The sequence below is a fragment of the Oncorhynchus nerka genome, linkage group LG5 (assembly GCF_034236695.1).
Source record: "Oncorhynchus nerka isolate Pitt River linkage group LG5, Oner_Uvic_2.0, whole genome shotgun sequence".
NCBI lineage: Eukaryota > Metazoa > Chordata > Actinopteri > Salmoniformes > Salmonidae > Oncorhynchus > Oncorhynchus nerka.
The window spans coordinates 57,382,215-57,405,181 of NC_088400.1; the positions used below are offsets into that span (position 1 = coordinate 57,382,215).

The window sequence follows — 22,967 nt, forward strand, 5'->3', positions numbered from 1 at the left end:
AACAGCATCTAGTAAAGATGAGGTCGAGCGTATTGCCTGCCTTGTGAGTAGGGGGGAAGGTGAGAGGGTGAGGTCAAAAGAGGAGAGGAGTGGAAAGAAGGAGGCAGAGAGGAATGAGTCAAAGGTAGACGTGGGGAGGTTAAAGTCGCCCAGAACTGTGAGAGGTGAGCCGTCCTCAGGAAAGGAGCTTATCAAGGCATCAAGCTCATTGATGAACTCTCCGAGGGAACCTGGAGGGCGATAAATGATAAGGATGTTAAGCTTGAAAGGGCTGGTAACTGTGACAGCATGGAATTCAAAGGAGGCGATAGACAGATGGGTAAGGGAGAAAGAGAGAATGACCACTTGGGAGAGATGAGGATCCCGGTGCCACCACCCCGCTGACCAGAAGCTCTCGGGGTGTGCGAGAGCACGTGGGCGGACGAAGAGAGAGCAGTAGGAGTAGCGGTGTTGTCTGTGGTGATCCATGTTTCCGTCAGAGCCAAGAAGTCGAGGGACTGGAGGGAGACATAGGCTGAGATGAACTCTGCCTTGTTGGCCGCAGATCGGCAGTTCCAGAGGCTACCGGAGACCTGGAACTCCACGTGGGTCGTGCGCTGGGACCACCAGATTAGGGTGGCTGCGGCCATGCGGTGTGGAGCGTTTGTATGGTCTGTGCAGAGAGGAGAGAACAGGGATAGACAGACACATAGTTGACAGGCTAGAGAAGAGGCTACGCTAATGCAGAGGAGATTGGAATGACAAGTGGACTACACGTCTCGAATGTTCAGAAAGTTAAGCTTACGTAGCAAGAATCTAATTGACTAAAATGATTAAAATGATAGAGTACTGCTGGGGTAGGCTAGCTGCGTTGTTGACACTACCTAATCAAGTCGTACCGTTGAGTGTGAAGTTTCTACAATGCTGCTTATCGGGAGCTAGCTGGCTAGCTAGCAGTGTTGGTTACGTTACGTTGCGTAGGAGAACGACAATAGCTGGCTAGCTAACCTAGAAAATCGCTCTAGACTACACAATTATCTTTGAAACAAAGACGGCTATGTAGCTAGCTATGTAGCTAGCTACGATCAAACAAATCACACCGTTGGGACTGTAATGAAATGAAGTGAAAAAGTGATACTACCTGTGGAGCGACGCGGAATGCGACCGGAATGCGAAAGTTCTATTCAGTAGACGTTGGCTGGCTATTGGCTAGCTAGGAGTGTCTCCTACGTTAAGGACGACAAAATAGCTGGCTAGCTAACCTCGGTAAATTAAGATAATCACTCTAAGACTCCACACTCTAACTACACAATTATCTTGGATACGAAGACAGCAAAGACAACTATGTAGCTATCTAATACTACACTAATCAAGTCGTTCGGTTGAGTGTGATAGTTACTACAGTGCTACGGTAGCCGGTGAACGTATGCTAGCTGCTAGGCAGATAGGAGGGCGACGAAATACAATAATAACGCAATTATCACTCTAAGACTCCACACTCTAAGCTACACAATTATCTTGGATACGAAGACAGCAAAGACAACTATGTAGCTAGCTATGTAGCTAGCTAACACTACACTAATCAAGACGTTCAGTTGAGTGTGATAGTACTGCAGTGCTACGGTAGACGGTGAACGTGTTGGACAGATAGGAGACGACGAAATACGATAATTACGCAATTATCTTTGATACAACGACGACTATGTAGCTAGCTAAGAGGAAATTGCTAAGATTAGACAAATCAGACCGTTGTACTATAATGAAATGTAATGAAATGTAATGAAAAAGTTATACAACCTGCAGACCGAAGCGCGGATGCGACCAGATCGCTCCAACCCGGAAGCGGTAACTTAAATTGTAGTGCCTAGAGGGGGTTGTTGTGTCTAGGGGTCCATTTGGGATTCAGAATTAGCATTTACAGTTTGTCCAGGTAGTTGTCTAGGGCGGGGATGCCCTCTTTGAGTCCCTTGCGTTTCCTGGTCTCTGCCACCACAATGGCAGTCTTGGTGGTAGGGTCCTGGGGGTCCCCCTGGAGGATCTGCCAGTGGTCAAACACTCGCAAGCCACTGTAGAAACTACTGAAGAGATGAGTCTTCAATGAAAACTTAAAAGTTGAGACAGAGTCCTGCCTCCAGCTGTTTTTTTTAGAAATTCTAGGGACAATAAGGAGGCCTGGGTCTTGTGACCGTAGCGTACGTGTAGGTATGTACGGGGGGACCAAATCGGAAAGATAGGTATGAGCAAGCCCATGTAATGCTTTGTAGGTTAGCAGTAAAACCTTGAAATCAGCCATAGCCTTAACAGGAAGCCAGTGTAGAGAGGCTTAGCACTGGAGTAATATGATACAATTTTGGGGTTCTAGTCAAGATTCTAGCAGCCGTGTTTGGCACTATTTGAAGTGTATTTATTTATCCTGGTAGCCGGAAAGTAGTCATTGCAGTAGTCTAACCTAGAAGTGACAAAATAATGGATACATTTTTCTGCATAGTTTTTGGACAGAAAGTTTCTGATTTTTGCAATGTTACGTAGATGGAAAAAAGCTGGCCTTGAAACAGTCTTGATATGTTCTTCAAAAGAGAGATCAGGGTCCAGAGTAGCGCCGAGGTCCTTCACAGTTTTAATTGAGACGACTGTACAACCATCAAGATGAATTGTAAGATCCAACATAAGATATCTTTGTTTTTTGGGACCTAGAACTAGCATCTCTGTTTTGTCCGAGTTTAAAAGTAAAACATTTGCCGCCATCCACTTCATTTATGTATGAATCACAGGCTTCCAGGGAGGGCAATTTTGGGGTTTCACCATGTTTCATCAAAATGTACAGTTGTGTATTGTCCGCATAGCAGTGAAAGTTAACATTATGTTTCCGAATTACATCACCAAGAGGTAAAATATATAGTGAAAACAATAGTGGTCCTAAAACGGAACCTTGAGGAACACCAAAATATACAATTGATTTGTCAGAGGACAAACCATCCACAGAGACAAACTGAAATGTTTCCGACAGATAAGCTCTAAACCAGGCCAGAACTTGTCCGTGTAGAGCAATTTGGGCGTCCGATCTCTCCAAAGGAATGTGGTGATCAATGGTATCAAAAGCAGCACTTAGGTCTAGGAGCCTTGGTCTGACGCCATTAAACGGTAATTTACCACCTTGCCGAGTGCAGTCTCATTGCTATGATGGGGTCTAAAACCAGACTGAAGCTTTTCGTATACATTGTTTATCTTCAGGAAGGCAGGGAGTTGCTGCGCAACAGCTTTTCCAAAACATTTTGAGAGGAATGGGAGATTCAATATAGGCTGATAGTTTTTTATATTTTCTGGGTCAAGGTTTGGCTTTTTCAGGAGAGGCTTTATTACTGACACATTTAGTGAGTTTGGGACACATCTGGTGGATAGTGAGCCGTTTATTATGTTCACCATAAGAGGGCCAAACACAGGAAGCAGCTGTTTCAGTAGTTTGGTTGGAATAGGGTCCAGTATGCAGCTTGAAGTTTTAGAGGCCATGATTATTTTCATCAATGTGCCAAGAGATATAGTATTAAAAAACTTCTTGAGTGTCTCCCTTGATCCTAGGTCCTGGCAGTGTTGTGCAGACTCAGGACCACTGAGCTTTGGAGAAATACGCAGATTTAAAGAGGACTCTGTAATTTGTTTTCTAATGATCATGAATGTATCACTACTGAAGTGAAAGCCATCCTCTCTTGGGGAATGCTGCATTTTAGTTAGCTTTGCGACAGTATCAAAAATACATTTTGGATTGTTCTTATTCTCCTCAATTAAGTTAGAAAAATAGGATGATCGAGCACCAGTGAGGACTCTTCGATACTGCACGGTACTGTCTTTCCAAGCTAATCATAAGACTTCCAGTTTGGTGTAGCGCCATTTCCGTTGCAATTTTCTGGATGCTTGCTTCAGGGCTCGGGTATTTTCTGTATACATGGTCCTTTGCTGTTGTTCTGGGATTGATTTGCACTTTTCACACCAAAGTATGTTCATCTCTAGGAGACAGAACGCGTCTCCTTCCTGAGCGGTATGACGGCTGTGTGGTCCCGTGGTGTTTATACTTGCATACTATTGTTTGTACATGAACCTTCAGGTGTTTGGAAATGGTTCATCCTTGGGAGCAAGACTTGTGGAGGTCTACAAAAAAAATTCTGGGGTCTTGGTTGATTTCTTTTGATTTTCCCATGATGTCAAGCAAAGAGGCACTGAGTTTGAAGGTAGGCCTTGAAATACATCCACAGGTACACCTCCAATTGACTCAAATGATGTCAATTAGCCTATCAGAAGCTTCTAAAACCATGACATAATTTTCTGGAATTTTCCAAGCTGTTTAAAGACACAGTCAACTTAGTGTATGTAAACTTCTGACCCACTGGAATTGTGATACAGTGAAATAATCTGTCTGTAAACAATTGTTTGAAAAATTACTTGTGTCATGCACAAAGTAGATGTCCTGACCGACTTGCCAAAACTATTTTTTAAAATTTTTAAATTTTTATTTCACCTTTATTTAACCAGGTAGGCTAGTTGAGAACAGGTTCTCATTTGCAACTGCGACCTGGCCAAGATAAAGCATAGCAGTGTGAACAGACAACACAGAGTTACACATGGAGTAAACAATTAACAAGTCAATAACACAGTAGAGAAAAAAGGGGAGTCTATATACAATGTGTGCAAAAGGCATGAGGAGGTAGGCGAATAATTACAATATTGCAGATTAACACTGGAGTGATAAATGATCAGATGATCATGTACAGGTAGAGATATTGGTGTGCAAAAGAGCAGAAAAGTAAATAAATAAAAACTGTGGGGATGAGGTAGGTGAAAATGGGTGGGCTATTTACCAATAGATTATGTACAGCTGCAGCGATCGGTTAGCTGCTCAGATAGCTGATGTTTAAAGTTGGTGAGGGAGATAAAATTCTCCAACTTCAGCGATTTTTGCAATTCGTTCCAGTCACAGGCAGCAGAGTACTGGAACGAAAGGCGGCCGAGTGAGGTGTTGGCTTTAGGGATGATCAATGAGATACACCTGCTGGAGCGCGTGCTACGGATGGGTGTTGCCATCGTGACCAGTGAGCTGAGATAAGGCGGAGCTTTGCCTAGCATGGCCTTGTAGATGACCTGGAGCCAGTGGGTCTGGCGACGAATATGTAGCGAGGGCCAGCCGACTAGAGCATACAAGTCGCAGTGGTGGGTAGTATAAGGTGCTTTAATGACAAAACAGATGGCACTGTGATAAACTGCATCCAGTTTGCTGAGAAGAGTGTTGGAAGCAATTTTGTAGATGACATCGCCGAAGTCGAGGATCGGTAGGATAGTCAGTTTTACTAGGGTAAGCTTGGCAGCGTGAGTGAAGGAGGCTTTGTTGCGGAATAGAAAGCCGACTCTTGATTTGATTTTCGATTGGAGATGTTTGATATGGGTCTGGAAGGAGAGTTTGCAGTCTAGCCAGACACCTAGGTACTTATAGGTGTCCACATATTCAAGGTCTGAACCATCCAGTGTGGTGATGTTAGTCGGGCATGCGGGTTGCAAGCAGCGATCGGTTGAAAAGCATGCATTTGGTTTTACTAGCGTTTAAGAGCAGTTGGAGGCCACGGAAGGAGTGTTGTATGGCATTGAAGCTCGATTGGAGGTTAGATAGCACAGTGTCCAATGACGGGCCGAAAGTGTATAGAATGGTGTCGTCTGCGTAGAGGTGGATCAGGGAATCACCCGCAGCAAGAGCAACATCATTGATATATACAGAGAAAAGAGTCGGCCCGAGAATTGAACCCTGTGGCACCCCCATAGAGACTGCCAGAGGACCGGACAACATGCCCTCCGATTTGACACACTGAACTCTGTCTGCAAAGTAATTGGTGAACCAGGCAAGGCAGTCATCCGAAACCCGAGGCTACTGAGTCTGCCGATAAGAATATGGTGATTGACAGAGTCGAAAGCCTTGGCAAGGTCGATGAAGACGGCTGCACAGTACTGTCTTTTATCGATGGCGGTTATGATGTCGTTTAGTACCTTGAGTGTGGCTGAGGTGCACCTGTGACCGGCTCGGAAACCAGATTGCATAGCGGAGAAGGTACGGTGGGATTCGAGATGGTCAGTGACCTGTTTGTTGACTTGGCTTTCGAAGACCTTAGATAGGCAGGGCAGAATGGATATAGGTCTGTAACAGTTTGGGTCCAGGGTGTCTCCCCCTTTGAAGAGGGGGATGACTGCGGCAGCTTTCCAATCCTTGGGGATCTCAGACGATATGAAAGAGAGGTTGAACAGGCTGGTAATAGGGGTTGCGACAATGGCGGCGGATAGTTTCAGAAATAGAGGGTCCAGATTGTCAAGCCCAGCTGATTTATACGGGTCCAGGTTTTGCAGCTCTTTCAGAACATCTGCTATCTGGATTTGGGTAAAGGAGAACCTGGAGAGGCTTGGGCGAGGAGCTGCGGGGGGGCCGGAGCTGTTGGCCGAGGTAGGAGTAGCCAGGCGGAAGGCATGGCCAGCCGTTGAGAAATGCTTGTTGAAGTTTTCGATAATGATGGATTTGTCGGTAGTTTGTTACCAAGAAATTTGTGGAGTGGTTAAAAACCAAGTTTTAATGACTCCAACCTAAGTTGTATGTAAACTTCTGACTTCAACTGTAGGTCCAGAGTATGACTGTGGCATTGAGTAGGCCCGGACATATGTTGGACAAAACCCACTGAGTCGATGATGGCTGCGAAAGCTTTTTGGAGTTGGTCTGTGTACTTTTCCATGTGAATATGAAAGTCACTAAAATGTGAATATTATCTGCCATGACTACAAGGTCCAATAGGAATTCAGGGAACTCAGTGAGGAACGTTGTATACGACCCAGGAGGCCTGTAACCAGTAGCAATAAAAAATGATTGAGTAGGCTGCATTGATTTCATTTCTAGAAACTCAAAAGATGAGCTTTTAATAAAATTTAAAAAATGAAATTGAAATTTGTGTTGTAAATATTAGCAAACACCTCCACCTTTGCGGGATGCGCAGGGGATATGGTCACTAGTGTAGCCAGGAGGTGAGGCCTCATTTAACACAGTACATTCATCAGGCTTAAGCCATGTTTCTGTCAGACCAATCACATCAAGATTATGATCAGTGATTAGTTCATTGACTATAACTGCCTTGGAAGTGAGGTATCTAACATTAATTAGCCCTATTTTGAGATGTGAGGCATCACAATCTCTTTCAATAATGACAGGAATGGAGGAGGTCTTTATTCCAGTGAGGTTGCTAAGGCGAACACAGCCATGTTTAGTTTTGCCCAACCTAGATCGAGGCACAGACACGGTCTCAATGGGGATAGCTGAGCTGACTACACTGACTTTGCTAATGGCAGATTCCACTAAACTGGCAGGGTGGCTAACAGCCTGCTGCCTGGCCTGCACCCTATTTCATTGTGGAGCTAGTGGAGTTAGAGCCCTGTCTATGTTGGTAGATAAGATGAGAGCACTCCTCAGTAGGTCAGGCTTGGTCCTGTTTGTGGGTGAGTGGTGTTGACATGTAGGTTTGGTAATATCTCTTGACTTTTTCTGATGAAATTATATACCAATGTATGATAAGCCATCAGTTAAGAAGTATGAGCTGAGTTTGTTTAATATATTGAGTACTAAAAAGAGGATTTGAGAATAATAATAATATTGATCTGTTGCAGGTGGGCACCATGAGACATCCATATTCATTGACGGTAACGAGTTCTGGTTTGTGATGGAACCAAAGCTGCCATACGAGGAGGCTAGTTTGTACTGCAACAGCAACGGCAGCAAGCTGGCAGCACCACAAAGCTCCAACGCAGCCATACAGATCCATAATAATCTGCCACAGGTACAGAATAGTGCAATTACAGTACCGCGGTGAATAAACCAGACTTACTGTACGGTGTAAATCTAGCTAGTATAAGAAACAGTTTAAAGCTGGAATCCATAATGGTGTGACTGCCACGTTTGTTTGCAATATTACAACAACAAACAACGAACACAGTTCTCCCCTGACATCATTGCACTTACAATAGAACAGTAGAATATGTACTGCAATTTTTTATTTTTAGCCACGACGCTGGATGTTCCTCTCCTCCGTTTCATCAACAGAACAAAAACAATAACGTGCTGGGGGTGAACAGTGGCGCTGTTTGCTCTCATGCAGATTTCAGCTTTAAGGCTTGTCATATCAACCCTGACTGTGATGGATATAGAGCAGTAATGGAGTGAAAGAAGGCCACTAAACTATCCTAATAAAATGGAGAGAGAGAGAGCGAGAGAGAGAGAGAGAGAGCGAGAGAAAGAGCGAGAGAGAGAGAGAGAGAAAGAGCGAGAGAGAGAGAGAGAGAAAGAGCGAGAGAGAGAGAGAGAGAGAGAACTGTGTGAGACGGCATCAGGGAGTGGCTTTGTTTTGTTTTGTCCTAGTGTGTTTATTTATTCATTGACTTGTGACCTGATTGGGCAGATGTCGGCAGGGAAGCAGAGCTGGTGGGTGGATGTAAGAGACGCTGGACACTACTTCCCCATAAGGTGAGTCACGCAGTCACATGGCAAGCCACTCCTCACCAACCAACAACCACCCCCTGACACGGTCAGACAGCAAGAGCAACAGACGTTCTAAAACACTGCCTCCAAAACGTGTCTTGAGATCAAAATTCCAGTCAAAAATCAGTGATGTTATTGTGTGTGTCGGTTAGAGTAAAAGTGAATGACTTTCTACTCCTGTCCTCTAGGTTACCCCTTATGCAAAACTACCAGGCTACGTTCCTGGGCAGGTGTACAACCATCAGTGACAAGAACATCTTCCCTGGTGAATGAAAACATAACTACAGTACAAAGAGTAGTTGGAATCAAGTTGTTTCCTTTAGATAATGTAGAAAGGATTATAATGTAGGCTGTTGGTTACTAGGACACTTCCCACTGGGCACACACTGGTTGAATCAACATTGTTCAACGTAATTTGTCAACGTATTGCGACGTGGAATCAACGTGGAAAATACATTGGATTTGAAAAAAGTAATCAACCAGTACTGTTTTCATCTGATTTTAAACAGTGTTGTAAACATTGAAATTAGGGGAAAACTTAAATAAATGTACTTAACCTGACTAATAGGTTGTTACATCAATCTAATTTCAAGACATGCTAACCTCTCACTATTACAATAACAGGGGAGGTTCGCATTTTTGGGGGGTATGATACTTGTGCATCTAACTTTCTCACTCATCATTATTCACGATTCATTTAGGATTATCCGTAATCATGGTAGCAACCAGATTAATGTAGAAGTGTTTAGAAACCTATTTACAATACAAGTGACTCCAAAATAACACAATACAATATTTATCATACATTTTATTGGGCACAAAATAATCTGACACAAATCCAAAACAAACAGCAAATGCATCCAACCAATGTGTAGAGTCACAAGCTTGATGTCGTCATTGCATGCAATGAATATGGGACCAAATACTTAACTTTTTACTACTTTAATAAGCATAAGTGAATTTGTCTCAATACTTTGGTCCTCTAAAATGGGGGGGGGACGACTATGTACAAAAAGTGCTGTAATTTCAAAATGGTTGACTTGATTAGTGTAGTGTCAACAACGCAGACACTGCCAGCTAGCCTACATAGTCAACAACGCAGCCTCTGCCAGCTAGCCTACTTCAGCAGTACTGTATCATTTTAATCATTTTAGTCAATAAGATTCTTGCTACGTAAGCTTAACTTTCTGAACACTCGAGACGTGTAGTCCACTTGTCATTCCAATCTCCTTTGCATTAGCGTAGCCTCTTGTGTAGCCTGTCAACTATGTGTCTGTCTATCCCTGTTCTCTCCTCTCTGCACAGACCATACAAACGCTCCACACCGCGTGGCCGCGGCCACCCTAATCTGGTGGTCCCAGCGCGCACGACCCACGTGGAGTTCCAGGTCTCCGGTAGCCTCTGGAACTGCCGATCTGCGGCCAACAAGGCAGAGTTCATCTCAGCCTATGCCTCCCTCCAGTCCCTCGACTTCTTGGCACTGACGGAAACATGGATCACCACAGACAACACTGCTACTCCTACTGCTCTCTCTTCGTCTGCCCACGTGTTCTCGCACACCCCGAGAGCTTCTGGTCAGCGGGGTGGTGGCACCGGGATCCTCATCTCTCCCAAGTGGTCATTCTCTCTTTCTCCCCTTACCCATCTGTCTATCGCCTCCTTTGAATTCCATGCTGTCACAGTTACCAGCCCTTTCAAGCTTAACATCCTTATCATTTATCGCCCTCCAGGTTCTCTCGGAGAGTTCATCAATGAGCTTGATGCCTTGATAAGCTCCTTTCCTGAGGACGGCTCACCTCTCACAGTTCTGGGCGACTTTAACCTCCCCACGTCTACCTTTGACTCATTCCTCTCTGCCTCCTTCTTTCCACTCCTCTCCTCTTTTGACCTCACCCTCTCACCTTCCCCCTACTCACAAGGCAGGAAATACGCTCGACCTCATCTTTACTAGATGCTGTTCTTCCACTAACCTCATTGCAACTCCCCTCCAAGTCTCCGACCACTACCTTGTATCCTTTTCCCTCTCGCTCTCATCCAACACTTCCCACACTGCCCCTACTCGGATGGTATCGCGCCGTCCCAACCTTCGCTCTCTCTCCCCCGCTACTCTCTCCTCTTCCATCCTATCATCTCTTCCCTCTGCTCAAACCTTCTCCAACCTATCTCCTGATTCTGCCTCCTCAACCCTCCTCTCCTCCCTTTCTGCATCCTTTGACTCTCTATGTCCCCTATCCTCCAGGCCGGCTCGGTCCTCCCCTCCCCGCTCCGTGGCTCGACGACTCATTGCGAGCTCACAGAACAGGGCTCCGGGCAGCCGAGCGGAAATGGAGGAAAACTCGCCTCCCTGCGGACCTGACATCCTTTCACTCCCTCCTCTCTACATTTTCCTCTTCTCTCTCTGCTGCTAAAGCCACTTTCTACCACTCTAAATTCCAAGCATCTGCCTCTAACCCGAGGAAGCTCTTTGCAACCTTCTCCTCCCTCCTGAATCCTCCTCCCCCTCCTCCCTCTCTGCAGATGACTTCGTCAACCATTTTGAAAAGAAGGTCGACGACATCCGATCCTCGTTTGCTAAGTCAAACGACACCGCTGGTTCTGCTCACACTGCCCTACCCTGTGCTCTGACCTCTTTCTCCCCTCTCTCTCCAGATGAAATCTCGCGTCTTGTGACGGCCGGCCGCCCAACAACCTGCCCGCTTGACCCTATCCCCTCCTCTCTTCTCCAGACCATTTCCGGAGACCTTCTCCCTTACCTCACCTCGCTCATCAACTCATCCCTGACCGCTGGCTACGTCCCTTCCGTCTTCAAGAGAGCGAGAGTTGCACCCCTTCTGAAAAAACCTACACCCGATCCCTCCGATGTCAACAACTACAGACCAGTATCCCTTCTTTCTTTTCTCTCCAAAACTCTTGAACGTGCCGTCCTTGGCCAGCTCTCCCGCTATCTCTCTCAGAATGACCTTCTTGATCCAAATCAGTCAGGTTTCAAGACTAGTCATTCAACTGAGACTGCTCTTCTCTGTATCACGGAGGCGCTCCGCACTGCTAAAGCTAACTCTCTCTCCTCTCATCCTTCTAGACCTATCGGCTGCCTTCGATACTGTGAACCATCAGATCCTCCTCTCCACCCTCTCCGAGTTGGGCATCTCCGGCGCGGCCCACGCTTGGATTGCGTCCTACCTGACAGGTCGCTCCTACCAGGTGGCGTGGCGAGAATCCGTCTCCACACCACGTGCTCTCACCACTGGTGTCCCCCAGGGCTCTGTTCTAGGCCCTCTCCTATTCTCGCTATACACCAAGTCACTTGGCTCTGTCATAACCTCACATGGTCTCTCCTATCATTGCTATGCAGACGACACACAATTAATCTTCTCCTTTCCCCCTTCTGATGACCAGGTGGCGAATCGCATCTCTGCATGTCTGGCAGACATATCAGTGTGGATGACGGATCACCACCTCAAGCTGAACCTCGGCAAGACGGAGCTGCTCTTCCTCCCGGGGAAGGACTGCCCGTTCCATGATCTCGCCATCACGGTTGACAACTCCATTGTGTCCTCCTCCCAGAGCGCTAAGAACCTTGGCGTGATCCTGGACAACACCCTGTCGTTCTCAACTAACATCAAGGCGGTGGCCCGTTCCTGTAGGTTCATGCTCTACAACATCCGCAGAGTACGACCCTGCCTCACACAGGAAGCGGCGCAGGTCCTAATCCAGGCACTCGTCATCTCCCGTCTGGATTACTGCAACTCGCTGTTGGCTGGGCTCCCTGCCTGTGCCATTAAACCCCTACAACTCATCCAGAACGCCGCAGCCCGTCTGGTGTAGCGGCGCAGGTCCTAATCCAGGCACTCGTCATCTCCCGTCTGGATTACTGCAACTCGCTGTTGGCTGGGCTCCCTGCCTGTGCCATTAAACCCCTACAACTCATCCAGAACGCCGCAGCCCGTCTGGTGTTCAACCTTCCCAAGCTCTCTCACGTCACCCCGCTCCTCCGCTCTCTCCACTGGCTTCCAGTTGAAGCTCGCATCCGCTACAAGACCATGGTGCTTGCCTACGGAGCTGTGAGGGGAACGGCACCTCAGTACCTCCAGGCTCTGATCAGGCCCTACACCCAAACAAGGGCACTGCGTTCATCCACCTCTGGCCTGCTCGCCTCCCTACCACTGAGGAAGTACAGTTCCCGCTCAGCCCAGTCAAAACTGTTCGCTGCTCTGGCCCCCCAATGGTGGAACAAACTCCCTCACGACGCCAGGACAGCGGAGTCAATCACCACCTTCCGGAGACACCTGAAACCCCACCTCTTTAAGGAATACCTAGGATAGGATAAAGTAATCCCTCTCACCCCCCTTAAAAGATTTAGATGCACTACTGTTCCACTGGATGTCATAAGGTGAATGCACCAATTTGTAAGTCGCTCTGGATAAGAGCGTCTGCTAAATGACTTAAATGTAAATGTAAATGTTGAACCTCATAGTCATTGTATAATTTCAAATCCAAAGTGCTGGAGTACAGAGCCAAAACGACAAAAAATGTGTTAAGTCTCCCAATACTTTTGGAGCTCACTGTATGTTGTTCATTATATACAATAGGCCCTATATATACTATCCCAGTAGAAGATATCCTTCAAAATGTTGATATTTGGTTGCGTTCTCAATTCATTATCCAGTTTGTCTTCAAATGAATTATTGATATGTTGGATTCACGTCTCCATCACAACTAAAAATCTAACTTAAAGAACACCAGTAAATTTGATTGAGTCCCATTCTTGAACTTAGATTTTTGGTTCAGATGGTGAAGTGGATCCAACATATTAACTTGTAGATTTAATTTGAATTCATATACAAGAAAATATCAAAAGGTAAAAGTCATGAATATCATGAATTTGGCATCGTATTCATAGAGCTAATGGTAACTACTTCTAAACTTCTAAATGTCTAAATGTGTTGTGTTTCCAAAGCTGAGCAGGGATACATCGAGGTTGGCATCTGGATTGTCCACTCATTCTCACTGAAATGCATTACCCCTCATATACCAGTAGGAGTCACTGTTCAGGCAGAAATGGTTGGACTTCGTCTTTGCATGTTATTTGAATATACCTCTTTATTTAGGTTGAAACAATGACGTTGATTCAAACATAACATTTTACTATCAACATTGAAACAAGGCCAATTAAAATATGTCTAATCAAATCTTAAATTCAACCATTTCAACCACTCAATATACTGTATATTGAAACATTCTGTACGTTTTTATGTGGAATGTAACTCAATTTCAATGTATAAATAGTTCTGATGATTATGTCAATTAGATTGATGTAACAACCTGTTAGTCAGGTTAAGTACATTTATTTATACAGAACAAAAATATAAACGCAACATGCAACCATTTTAAAGATTTGACTTGAGTTACAGTTCATATTGAAATCAGTCAATTGAAATAAATTCATTAGGCCCTAATCTATGGATTTCACATTTTTGGGTATAGAAATATGCATCTGTTGGTCACAGATACCTTCTTTTTTTTTAAAGTCGGTATCTGTTGTGACACCATTTGCCTCATGCAGCACAAGACATCTCCTTCGCATAGAGTTGATCAGGCTGTTGCATGTGGCCTGTGGAATGTTTCCCACTCCTCTTCAATGACTGTATGAAGTTGCTGGATATTGTCTGGAACTGGAACACGCTGTTGTACATTTCGATCCAGAGCATCCCACACATGCTCAATGGGTGATTTGTCTGGTAGGTATGCAGGCCATGGAAGAACTGGGACATTATAAGCTTCCAGGAATTGTGTTCAGATCCTTGTGACATGGGGTAGTGCATTATCATGCTGAAACGAGGTGATGGCGGATGATGATGAATGGCACGACAATGGGCCTCAGGATCTCGTCACCGTATCTCTTTGCGTTCAAATTGCTATCGATAAAATGCAATTGTGTTCGTTGTCCGTAGCATATTCCTCCTGCCCATACCAGAACCCCACGCCACCATGGGGCACTCTGTTCACAACACTGCTCACCCACACAATGCATTCGTGAGGCCGGTTGGACATACTGCCAAATTCTATAAGACGACTTGGAGACGGCTTATGGTAGAGAAATTGACATTACATTCTCAGGCAACAGCTCTAGTGGACATTCCTGCCGTCAGCATGCCAATTGCACACCCCTTAAAAGTTGAGACATCTTTGGAATTGTGCTGTGTCATAAAACTACACATTTTAGAGTGGCCTTTTATTGTCCCCAGCACAAGGTGCACCTGTGAAATGATAATGCTGTTTAATCCGCTTCTTGATATGCCACACCTGTCAGGTGGATGGATTATCTTGGCAAAGGAGAAATGCTCACTAACAGGGATGTAAACAAATTTGTGCACAACATTTTAGAGAAATCTTTTTTTTTGTGCGTATGGAACATTTCTGGGACCTTCTATTTCTGCTCATGAAAGATGGGACCAACACTTTACATGTTGCGTTTATATTTTTGTTCAGTGTAAGTTGAAGTTTTACCCTAATTTCAATGTTTATAATGCTGGTTGAAAATAGTACAAATTTGACAACTTTATTCATTTCCATTTGGTTGACACATTACGTTGAAACAATGTTGATTCAACCAATGTGTGCCCAGTGGGTTGTTACCTTTTATGGTTCAAATGTGACCGGTCACACACACACTCACTCAGACACACTCCTGCCCCTCCAGAGTACGAGTACAGCTGTGAGCTGCAGCTGCCATTCGTGTGTGAGAGACACAACACCACGGCTATAGAGACCCACCCTGGAGAGCCTCACCCCAATGGTCTGCCCTGTGAGAGCGGCTATTTACACTTCAGGGACAAGGTCAGTCTGTCATACACACACACACACACACACACACACACTGGAGACTGTCATATAGTAACAGATGGAATGGAACGGTATAAAACACATGGAAACCAGTTGAGATACTGTTTAATTCGTTCCATTCCAGCCATAACAATGAGCCCGTCCTCTGATTTAGTCAACATACAGGTATATTCTGTGTAAGCCAGAGTGGGTGTGGTATATGGCCAATATACCACAACTAAGAGCTGTTCTAAAGCACGACAACGCAGAGTGCCTGGATACAGCCCTTAGCCGTGTTATATTGGCCATGTACCACAAACCCCCGAGGTGCCTTATTGCTATTATAAACTGGTTACCAACGTAATTAGAGCAGTAAAAATACATGTTTTATCATACCCCTTGTCTGAAATACCACGACTGTCAGCCAAACAGCATTCAGGGCTCAATCCACCCAGTTTCTAACAATTGTTATTGAATGTTGTCATTGCCTTTTCCAGTGCTACGTGGTGATCACGCCTCTGTACGTTACTTTTCAACACGCCAACGAGCACTGTCAGTCGATGAGAGGAACTCTACTCACTATCACAGACCAAGTTGAACAGGGTGAGTAGTGAACCTCCTAGTAGATCTCTTTTACCTGTCTGTCATGTTTGTCATTGGACAACCTTCCATTCTCCTAGACATGAGATGACCATTGATGATGACCATGATTGATGTCCCTTCGATGTCCGTCTTATCCGGCGGTTGTTGACTAGTTGCGCCTATCTGTTTGTTGTGGTCAGACTTTGTGACCTCCCTGTTGCCGGCGCAGCCCCGTAAGACGTGGATTGGCCTGAAGCTCAAACAGCAGGACCCAGAGTGGGTGGATGACTCCCCGGTCTCCTACCTCAACTTTAACCCCCTGCTTCACGGCCTAAGCAGGCCCATCCTCGTCGACGTGAGTTCCCACTCACTTCCCTTCTCAATTCTATACAGCATGGCCACGGGGATCAGTGGGCTATGAGTTGAGTTATAATTTATAATTCCATCAAACCCCAGGTAGCATGTACAGTAAACATACCTCTTTTAACGTTCAACTGAAACCATATGATATTTTTACTGTAAAAATACCAGGTATACTCCCCTTCATAGGGCAGTTGGTCAGAATCAGAGGTGAAAGTAAGACAGAATAGTGGGGTACCCCATACCGGTAAAACATGAGCCTATCACAATAATTCAAACAGATTTGAACTAAACTGTAGGCTATTACACTATTTATCATTGCCGCACGCATGAAAAATGTGTGAATAGACTTGAAAACATGTGGAATACGCTCAAAATGTGATGTGGTTCAATGATAACACTGACATTTTGCCATGACAGAGATGAGTGGCCGAGACCCTCGCGGACAGCAGTGTACGCATCAATTCAGGTTACAAGACTTGTGTAGGGTTAATGGATGACAATCATAAAATGTCATTCACAACACTTTGGCGTTTTGTAAGTGGTCTCTGCATTTATCAAATGCCACTATATGGATGAATGCCAGAATATAAGTAGCATAATAGTTGGATTAGTAACTGTCTGGACACTGACTGTAGGCCTCACATGTAGCTTATTATAATATTAACTGCGGTGTTCCTCACGGTAAAATTATAGACCAAAATGGTCCTTTTGTCTCGGGAACAGGAGGGGAGAAATATGATTTCTTTCTTTCAGCATTTTGAGAGAATGAACGATTTCTTTCTTTCAGCGACATAAAAGCTGACATAACATATGCATCCAAGATTAACTCAAATACTATCAGAAACATGTTGGATCCTTTTCACAGCTTATAACGTCCTAAAAACTGGTCAAACTGATGTCATTTGGAAATCTCCTTGGTCGCTTAAGGTGAGCAAGGCTTTATTTAGTCTTCCAAACAATCATCAAGTAATGACAAGAGAAGCTGCACGTATCTAATTATGGACAAGTGGACGAACAAGTCAGCCAAAAGTCGGAAATTATAAGGAGAAAAATATCTGCGTGAGGCATAAATGTTTTCTCATTTGTTTTGCACCCTGTCGTTCCACCGTCCCTGAGTAACGAGAGCAGGCAGCCTACATCAGCCTTTTTCAAGTCATTGTTTGAAAATCAGATGACAACATGACTTGTTGTGTTTATGTCATATTAAAAGTTTCGAAGTTAAGACGACAAATTTTGACTATTAGGCCCATAGAGAGTGAATAGGGTTTCTATATGTAATTCCATGATTAGGCCAATAGAGTTCCTATTACATGAATAGGGATTCTATATGTAATTCCATGATTAGGCAAATAGAGATCCTATTACATGAATAGGGATTCTATATGTAATTCCATGATTTGGCCCATAATAAAATTAAAATAAACACGTTCACCAATAGGTGGTCTCCATACCGGGAAGAAATACAATGTTTATTTTACTACATAAACGTTACTATGATAGACTATACTAAATACCAGTCTCTAAAAAACATGTTCCACATCTGTTTCAAAGTTCAAGGTCATCATCACCTATAACTAACTCTCTGTATCCCTGTTGTTGTTGTGTCTGTCTGCAGTTTCATGACCCAGAGACCATGGCGCTGTGTTTTTTCATGTTCAACGACCCCAGCTCTGCTATGATGGGCTCCTGGGACTACACCCCCTGCTCTAACCAGCAGCATGTGGCCATCTGCCAGCACTACGCAGGTACACCACCGCTACCTAGCAGCAGAGGGCGCCAAACACAACCAATTATCTGTGCTTAGCTTGTCCGTTTTGGTGAAAGAACGGATGACGCGTGGACCCTACAGTCAGAAGGCTTGTGATAGAAAGACTCTTGATATTAAGTGTCTTTTACATACAGAAATTAAGTGTATGAAGTAGACTGATATTATTGATAGTTGTTACTTGATATTGCTATTGTTTAGCGGAGTGCAAATTGAGCATATCGAATAGGGTTTGAACCCTCGCCTGACCCATTTTAAATCCCTCTCATGTTCTCAGACAAGCCAGAGGAGCCCCAGTTCCAGTTGGAGCCGTTCCAGGTCAACAATCACACCTTTAAGCTGCTTCAGAAGAACATGACGTGGCACGAGGCTCTGGCGGAGTGCAGGAACCAGAACATGGACCTGGCCAGTGTAGCCGACACCCTGCAGCAGTCAGTCCTCACCGTGCACGTCACCCGCGCACGCAGCCCCATGTGGATCGGCCTCTTCAGCGCAGACGTAAGTGGCCATAGCTTTTCACCCCAACCCGTTGCTGTTCGCAGATCTGAAAGAAAGGGATGGGTTTAAGGCAATATGGCAAAGCAAACAACCCGTAGCCCATTGGGAGGCTAGGTGGCGCCGTCACCATGTAGAATAGGTCACACCCATCCTGTTCCTTCAGTTCTGCAGTCACTGAAGGATAGTGACTGATTTCATAATGACGATTTCACACATTCTACAGTGCAGGTCAGTTAGTTCTTAATTAACTTGCCTGGTTAAATGAATAAGGAACTCACTCAGCGTTTTGTATTGTCAGGATGGTGTCCACTACCGCTGGACAGACCACAGTCACACGGTGTTTAGTCGCTGGTCCTCAGAGCCCACCGTTGGACACTGTGTCTTCCTGGACACGGACGGCTTCTGGAAGGCTACGGAGTGTATGGAACAGTTGGCAGGGGCTATCTGCCATGTTCCACACGGTAAGACAGCAATACAGTGGCTCAGTTGGTAAGCGCTGGGGTCTTGTAATGTAATGGGTCGCAGGTTCAATTCCCACAAGGATCACATACCAAAAGTGTAAGCACTTTGGATACAATTGTCTGTTAAGTGGCATAATTAAAACAAGACCGGAGGAAGATGAACCAAGCACTCTCCTCAGACAGCAACTGTGTATTTGTTTTAAATGAATGAACACTTTCAATGTTTCCAGAAGAGAATGTCACCACCCATGAGGACAACGCTGTGAACTGTCCTCACAAGAGCAGCGGACCAAACTGGATCCCCTTCAAGAACAACTGCTACACCTTCCAACTGGCATCGTCCAGATGGGAAGAGTTTGACAAGGGCCAGATACTTCAGACATGCAAGAAACTGGGTAAGGAGCAAGGACACTGTTTGGCAGAGACATCAGTCAGGAACCATTTGTACTGTGAAGAACTCCATAAACAAGATGCATATTAGAAACATGCCTTATAGTCTCAATTAGAAATGTGAAAAGAGGGAGCTCTGCTTTGGCATCAAATATAAAGACAAAGAGTGATGCTCATTGGAGAATGGGGTACAATTTATAGCAACCAAATGAAGTTGCAGCTGTGTGAAAACATACTTCCAAAAATCTTTCATTTTAGCAGCTATTGCATAGCAAAACATTCAAACTCACCAATGTGTATTGCTCACCAGTCTTCTTACAGGTGCATAGTAGTGACAGGTGAAATGAATGACCATAAATTAAAGGGCCGTGGACAATATTAACCAATAGATAATGAGGAAATAATGCCCCCACCCCCCAACATTTAAAAAAATACAAATAATACAAGTAAATCAATCAATTATAACTATTGGCCAATACAATGTTTCACACAAATAAACAACTCAAGATTCATCAAATATATATAGGAGCAAAATCTATTTCATTGTTCAACCTTGAAAGACAGTAGCTTTGAGTGTGTGCATCCAGAAAGTAAAAGACACTGAAGCTTGTAATCTCCCCTCTTATTGATGGATACCACCTCTATGGCCATGGCTTTAAGCAATTGCGGGCTACCATGGCCAGCTTGTTGGTAATGCACGGCCGTGGGATAATTGTCATTCACTGTTTTGATGGCATATTTATGTTCTGCCAGTCTGTCTTTTAGCGTTCTTTTTTGTGCGACTAATATAAAAACAACACCACGGGCACTCCAACCTATAAACAACAAACGCAGGGATGCAATTCACAAAAGATTGGATCTGGTAAGTTATTTTCTTGTGTCATTGAACGTCTTGTTTTTAATTTTTTATGTTGTGGCGGTTGATGCAGTGTCCGCACAGAAAGGTGCCAGTGGGTTGGGAAAGCCCGTTGGCTTTGACTGTGGGGTGAGTTTGTGACTGCATCTAGCGCGTCTAGAAGAAAAGCATGGAAGCACAGTGAAAACTTCACCTAATGCAGGGTCACTTTTTATATTACTCTAATTCTGTTTGATGATATTCTTTATTTGAGATGCCTCTCTGCTGTACTGGGTAACAAAATAGATTTGGTTGGACTTTTGGGGCCTTTGTTATTGTCTGAGCATATTTTCTCTTTCCTTGGCCTCTGTGTGGAGCTGTAGCAGTTCATTTCCAGATGATCGAAACAGCAAAATGATGTCATCTGTATCTTCCGTACCACATGATTTTATCAAAAAAATGGATTAAGAGGATAAAAAAAAGAATCTCTCCAACCAGAGTCCTAAAAACACATGTGTGTAGTTGGGTGCAAAACAGGCGGCCATTACTGTCCATTTGACTTGTCTGTAGAGTTGGTCCTGAAAAATAACGTTATTGTTTAGTGCTCGCTCTGTTTGAGAGAGTCTGGGGTTGCGCTTCCCTCTGGCCTGAGTTGAAGATGGTGTTTTAGAGCCTCGAGACCCTCACCGTTTACTAAACTCACCAAAAAAAGATAATTAGTAAAAATCCAAATAACTTCACAGATCTTCATTGTAAAGGGTTTAAACTCTGTTTCCCATGCTTGTTCAATGAACTATAAAAAATGAATGAACATGCACCTGTGGAACGGTCGTTAAGACACTAACAGCTTACAGACGGTAGGCAATTAAGGTCACAGTTAGGAAAACTTAGGACACTAAAGAGGCCTTTCTACTGACTCTGAAAAACACCAAAAGAAAGATGCCCAGGGTCCCTGCTCATCTACGTGAACGTGCCTTAGGCATACTGCAAGGAGGCATGAGGCCTGCAGATGTGGCCAGGGAAATGAATTGCAATGTCCATACTGTGAGATGCCTAAGACAGTGCTACAGGGAGACAGGACGGACAGCTGATCATCCTCGCAGTGGCAGACCACGTGTAACAACACCTGCACAGGATTGGTACATCCAAACATCACACCTGCGGGACAGGTACAGGATGGCAACAACAATTGCCCGAGTTACACCAGGAATGCACAATCCCTCCATCAGGGCTCAGACTGTCCACAATAGGCTGAGAGAGGCTGGACTGAGGGCTTGTAGGACTGTTGTAAGGCAGGTCCTCACCAGACATCACAAACCCACCGTCGCTGGACCCTGCATTACAGGGAAGACATCCTTCTCCCTCATGTGGTACCCTTCCTGCAGACTCATCCTGACATGACACTCCAGCATGACACTGCCACTAACCATGCTGCTCGTTCTGTGCGTGATTTCCTTGCAAGACAGGAATGTCAGTGTTCTGCCATGGCCAGCTAAGTACCCGTATCTCAATCCCATTGAGCACGTCTGGGACCTGTTGGATCGGAGGGTGAGGTCTAGGGCCATTCCCCCCCAATAATGTCTGTGAACTTGCAGGTGCCTTGGTGGAAGAGTGGGGTAACATCTCACAGCAAGAACGGGCAAATCTGGTGCAGTCCATGAGGAGGAGATGCACTGCAGTACTTAATGCAGCTGGTGGCCACACCAGATACTGACTGTTTATTTTGATTTTGAGGGACACATTATTTTGAGGGACACATTATTCCATTTCTGTTAGTCACATGTCTGTGGAACTTGTTCAGTCTGTCTCAGTTGTTGAATCTTGTTATGTTCATACGAATATTTACACATGTTAAGTTTGCTGAAAATAAACGCAGTTGACAGTGAGAGGATGTTTCTTTTTTTGCTGAGTTTATATCCCAAATGTCAGAGACATTCTATGGGAAGAGAGACTGCAGATTCTTTCAAACAATTGTATTATAAGATTTGCATAAATGAAGCAATCAACCATCCGTAAGAATAGTCCGAGTTGAAAGTTCAACGGACAGAGTTGTCTCAGCTTTTATTTTAAAAAGTCCGACGTCTATGTGGCTGTTAGCAGACGTGTGCAAACAGGGGAGGGGAGCATAGTGTATAAAAGGCGTTTAGCTTGTCTGTGTAGATTAAGATAGCTGATGTTGACCACCATTGTCTGTTCCTTTCTGCATGTTTCCATCGAGAGGAGTTCCTACAGACAGTACAAACGGGATGTCACATACTGCGGTCGCACCCGGCTCTTATCTGTACACCCAGAGTTCTAACTAAGTCACACAAGACAACAAGCCTGCATCAAGGGGAAAAAAACACTAGCATAAAACAATGGACAATTCTCCAAGTAAAAACAGCATAGTATGTTTAATTTTGTAATTTTCCGTGACATGTTTCATACAGGATTTTCCACGGGATTACAAGTTGCAGTTCTTGACACAAACCGGCACTTACAGTTGAAGTCCGATGTTTACATACACCTTAGCCAAATACGTTTAAACTCAGTTTTCACAATTCCTGACATTTATTCCTAGTAAAAATTCCCTGTCTTAGGTCAGTTAGGATCACCACTTTATTTTAAGAATGTGAAATGTCAGAATAATAGTAGAGAGAATTATTTCTTTCAGCTTTTATTTCTTTCATCACATTCCCAGTGGGTCAGATGTTTACATACACTCAATTAGTATTTGGTAGCATTGCC

General features: G+C 44.5%; 1 protein-coding gene across 1 annotated transcript in view; it reads left to right on the forward strand.

Annotated features, from left to right (window-relative positions):
- LOC115129710 (lymphocyte antigen 75-like) overlaps nucleotides 1-22,967 on the forward strand; it is a 50,984-nt gene that overhangs the window by 21,863 nt on the left and 6,154 nt on the right. The window contains exons 17-26 of the mRNA XM_029660367.2: nucleotides 7,657-7,826; nucleotides 8,445-8,509; nucleotides 8,713-8,789; nucleotides 15,225-15,361; nucleotides 15,844-15,949; nucleotides 16,129-16,283; nucleotides 17,907-18,036; nucleotides 18,334-18,554; nucleotides 18,853-19,015; nucleotides 19,246-19,410. Coding sequence (XP_029516227.2) covers nucleotides 7,657-7,826; nucleotides 8,445-8,509; nucleotides 8,713-8,789; nucleotides 15,225-15,361; nucleotides 15,844-15,949; nucleotides 16,129-16,283; nucleotides 17,907-18,036; nucleotides 18,334-18,554; nucleotides 18,853-19,015; nucleotides 19,246-19,410 — 1,389 coding nt within the window. The remainder of the gene's footprint in view (nucleotides 1-7,656; nucleotides 7,827-8,444; nucleotides 8,510-8,712; nucleotides 8,790-15,224; nucleotides 15,362-15,843; nucleotides 15,950-16,128; nucleotides 16,284-17,906; nucleotides 18,037-18,333; nucleotides 18,555-18,852; nucleotides 19,016-19,245; nucleotides 19,411-22,967) is intronic.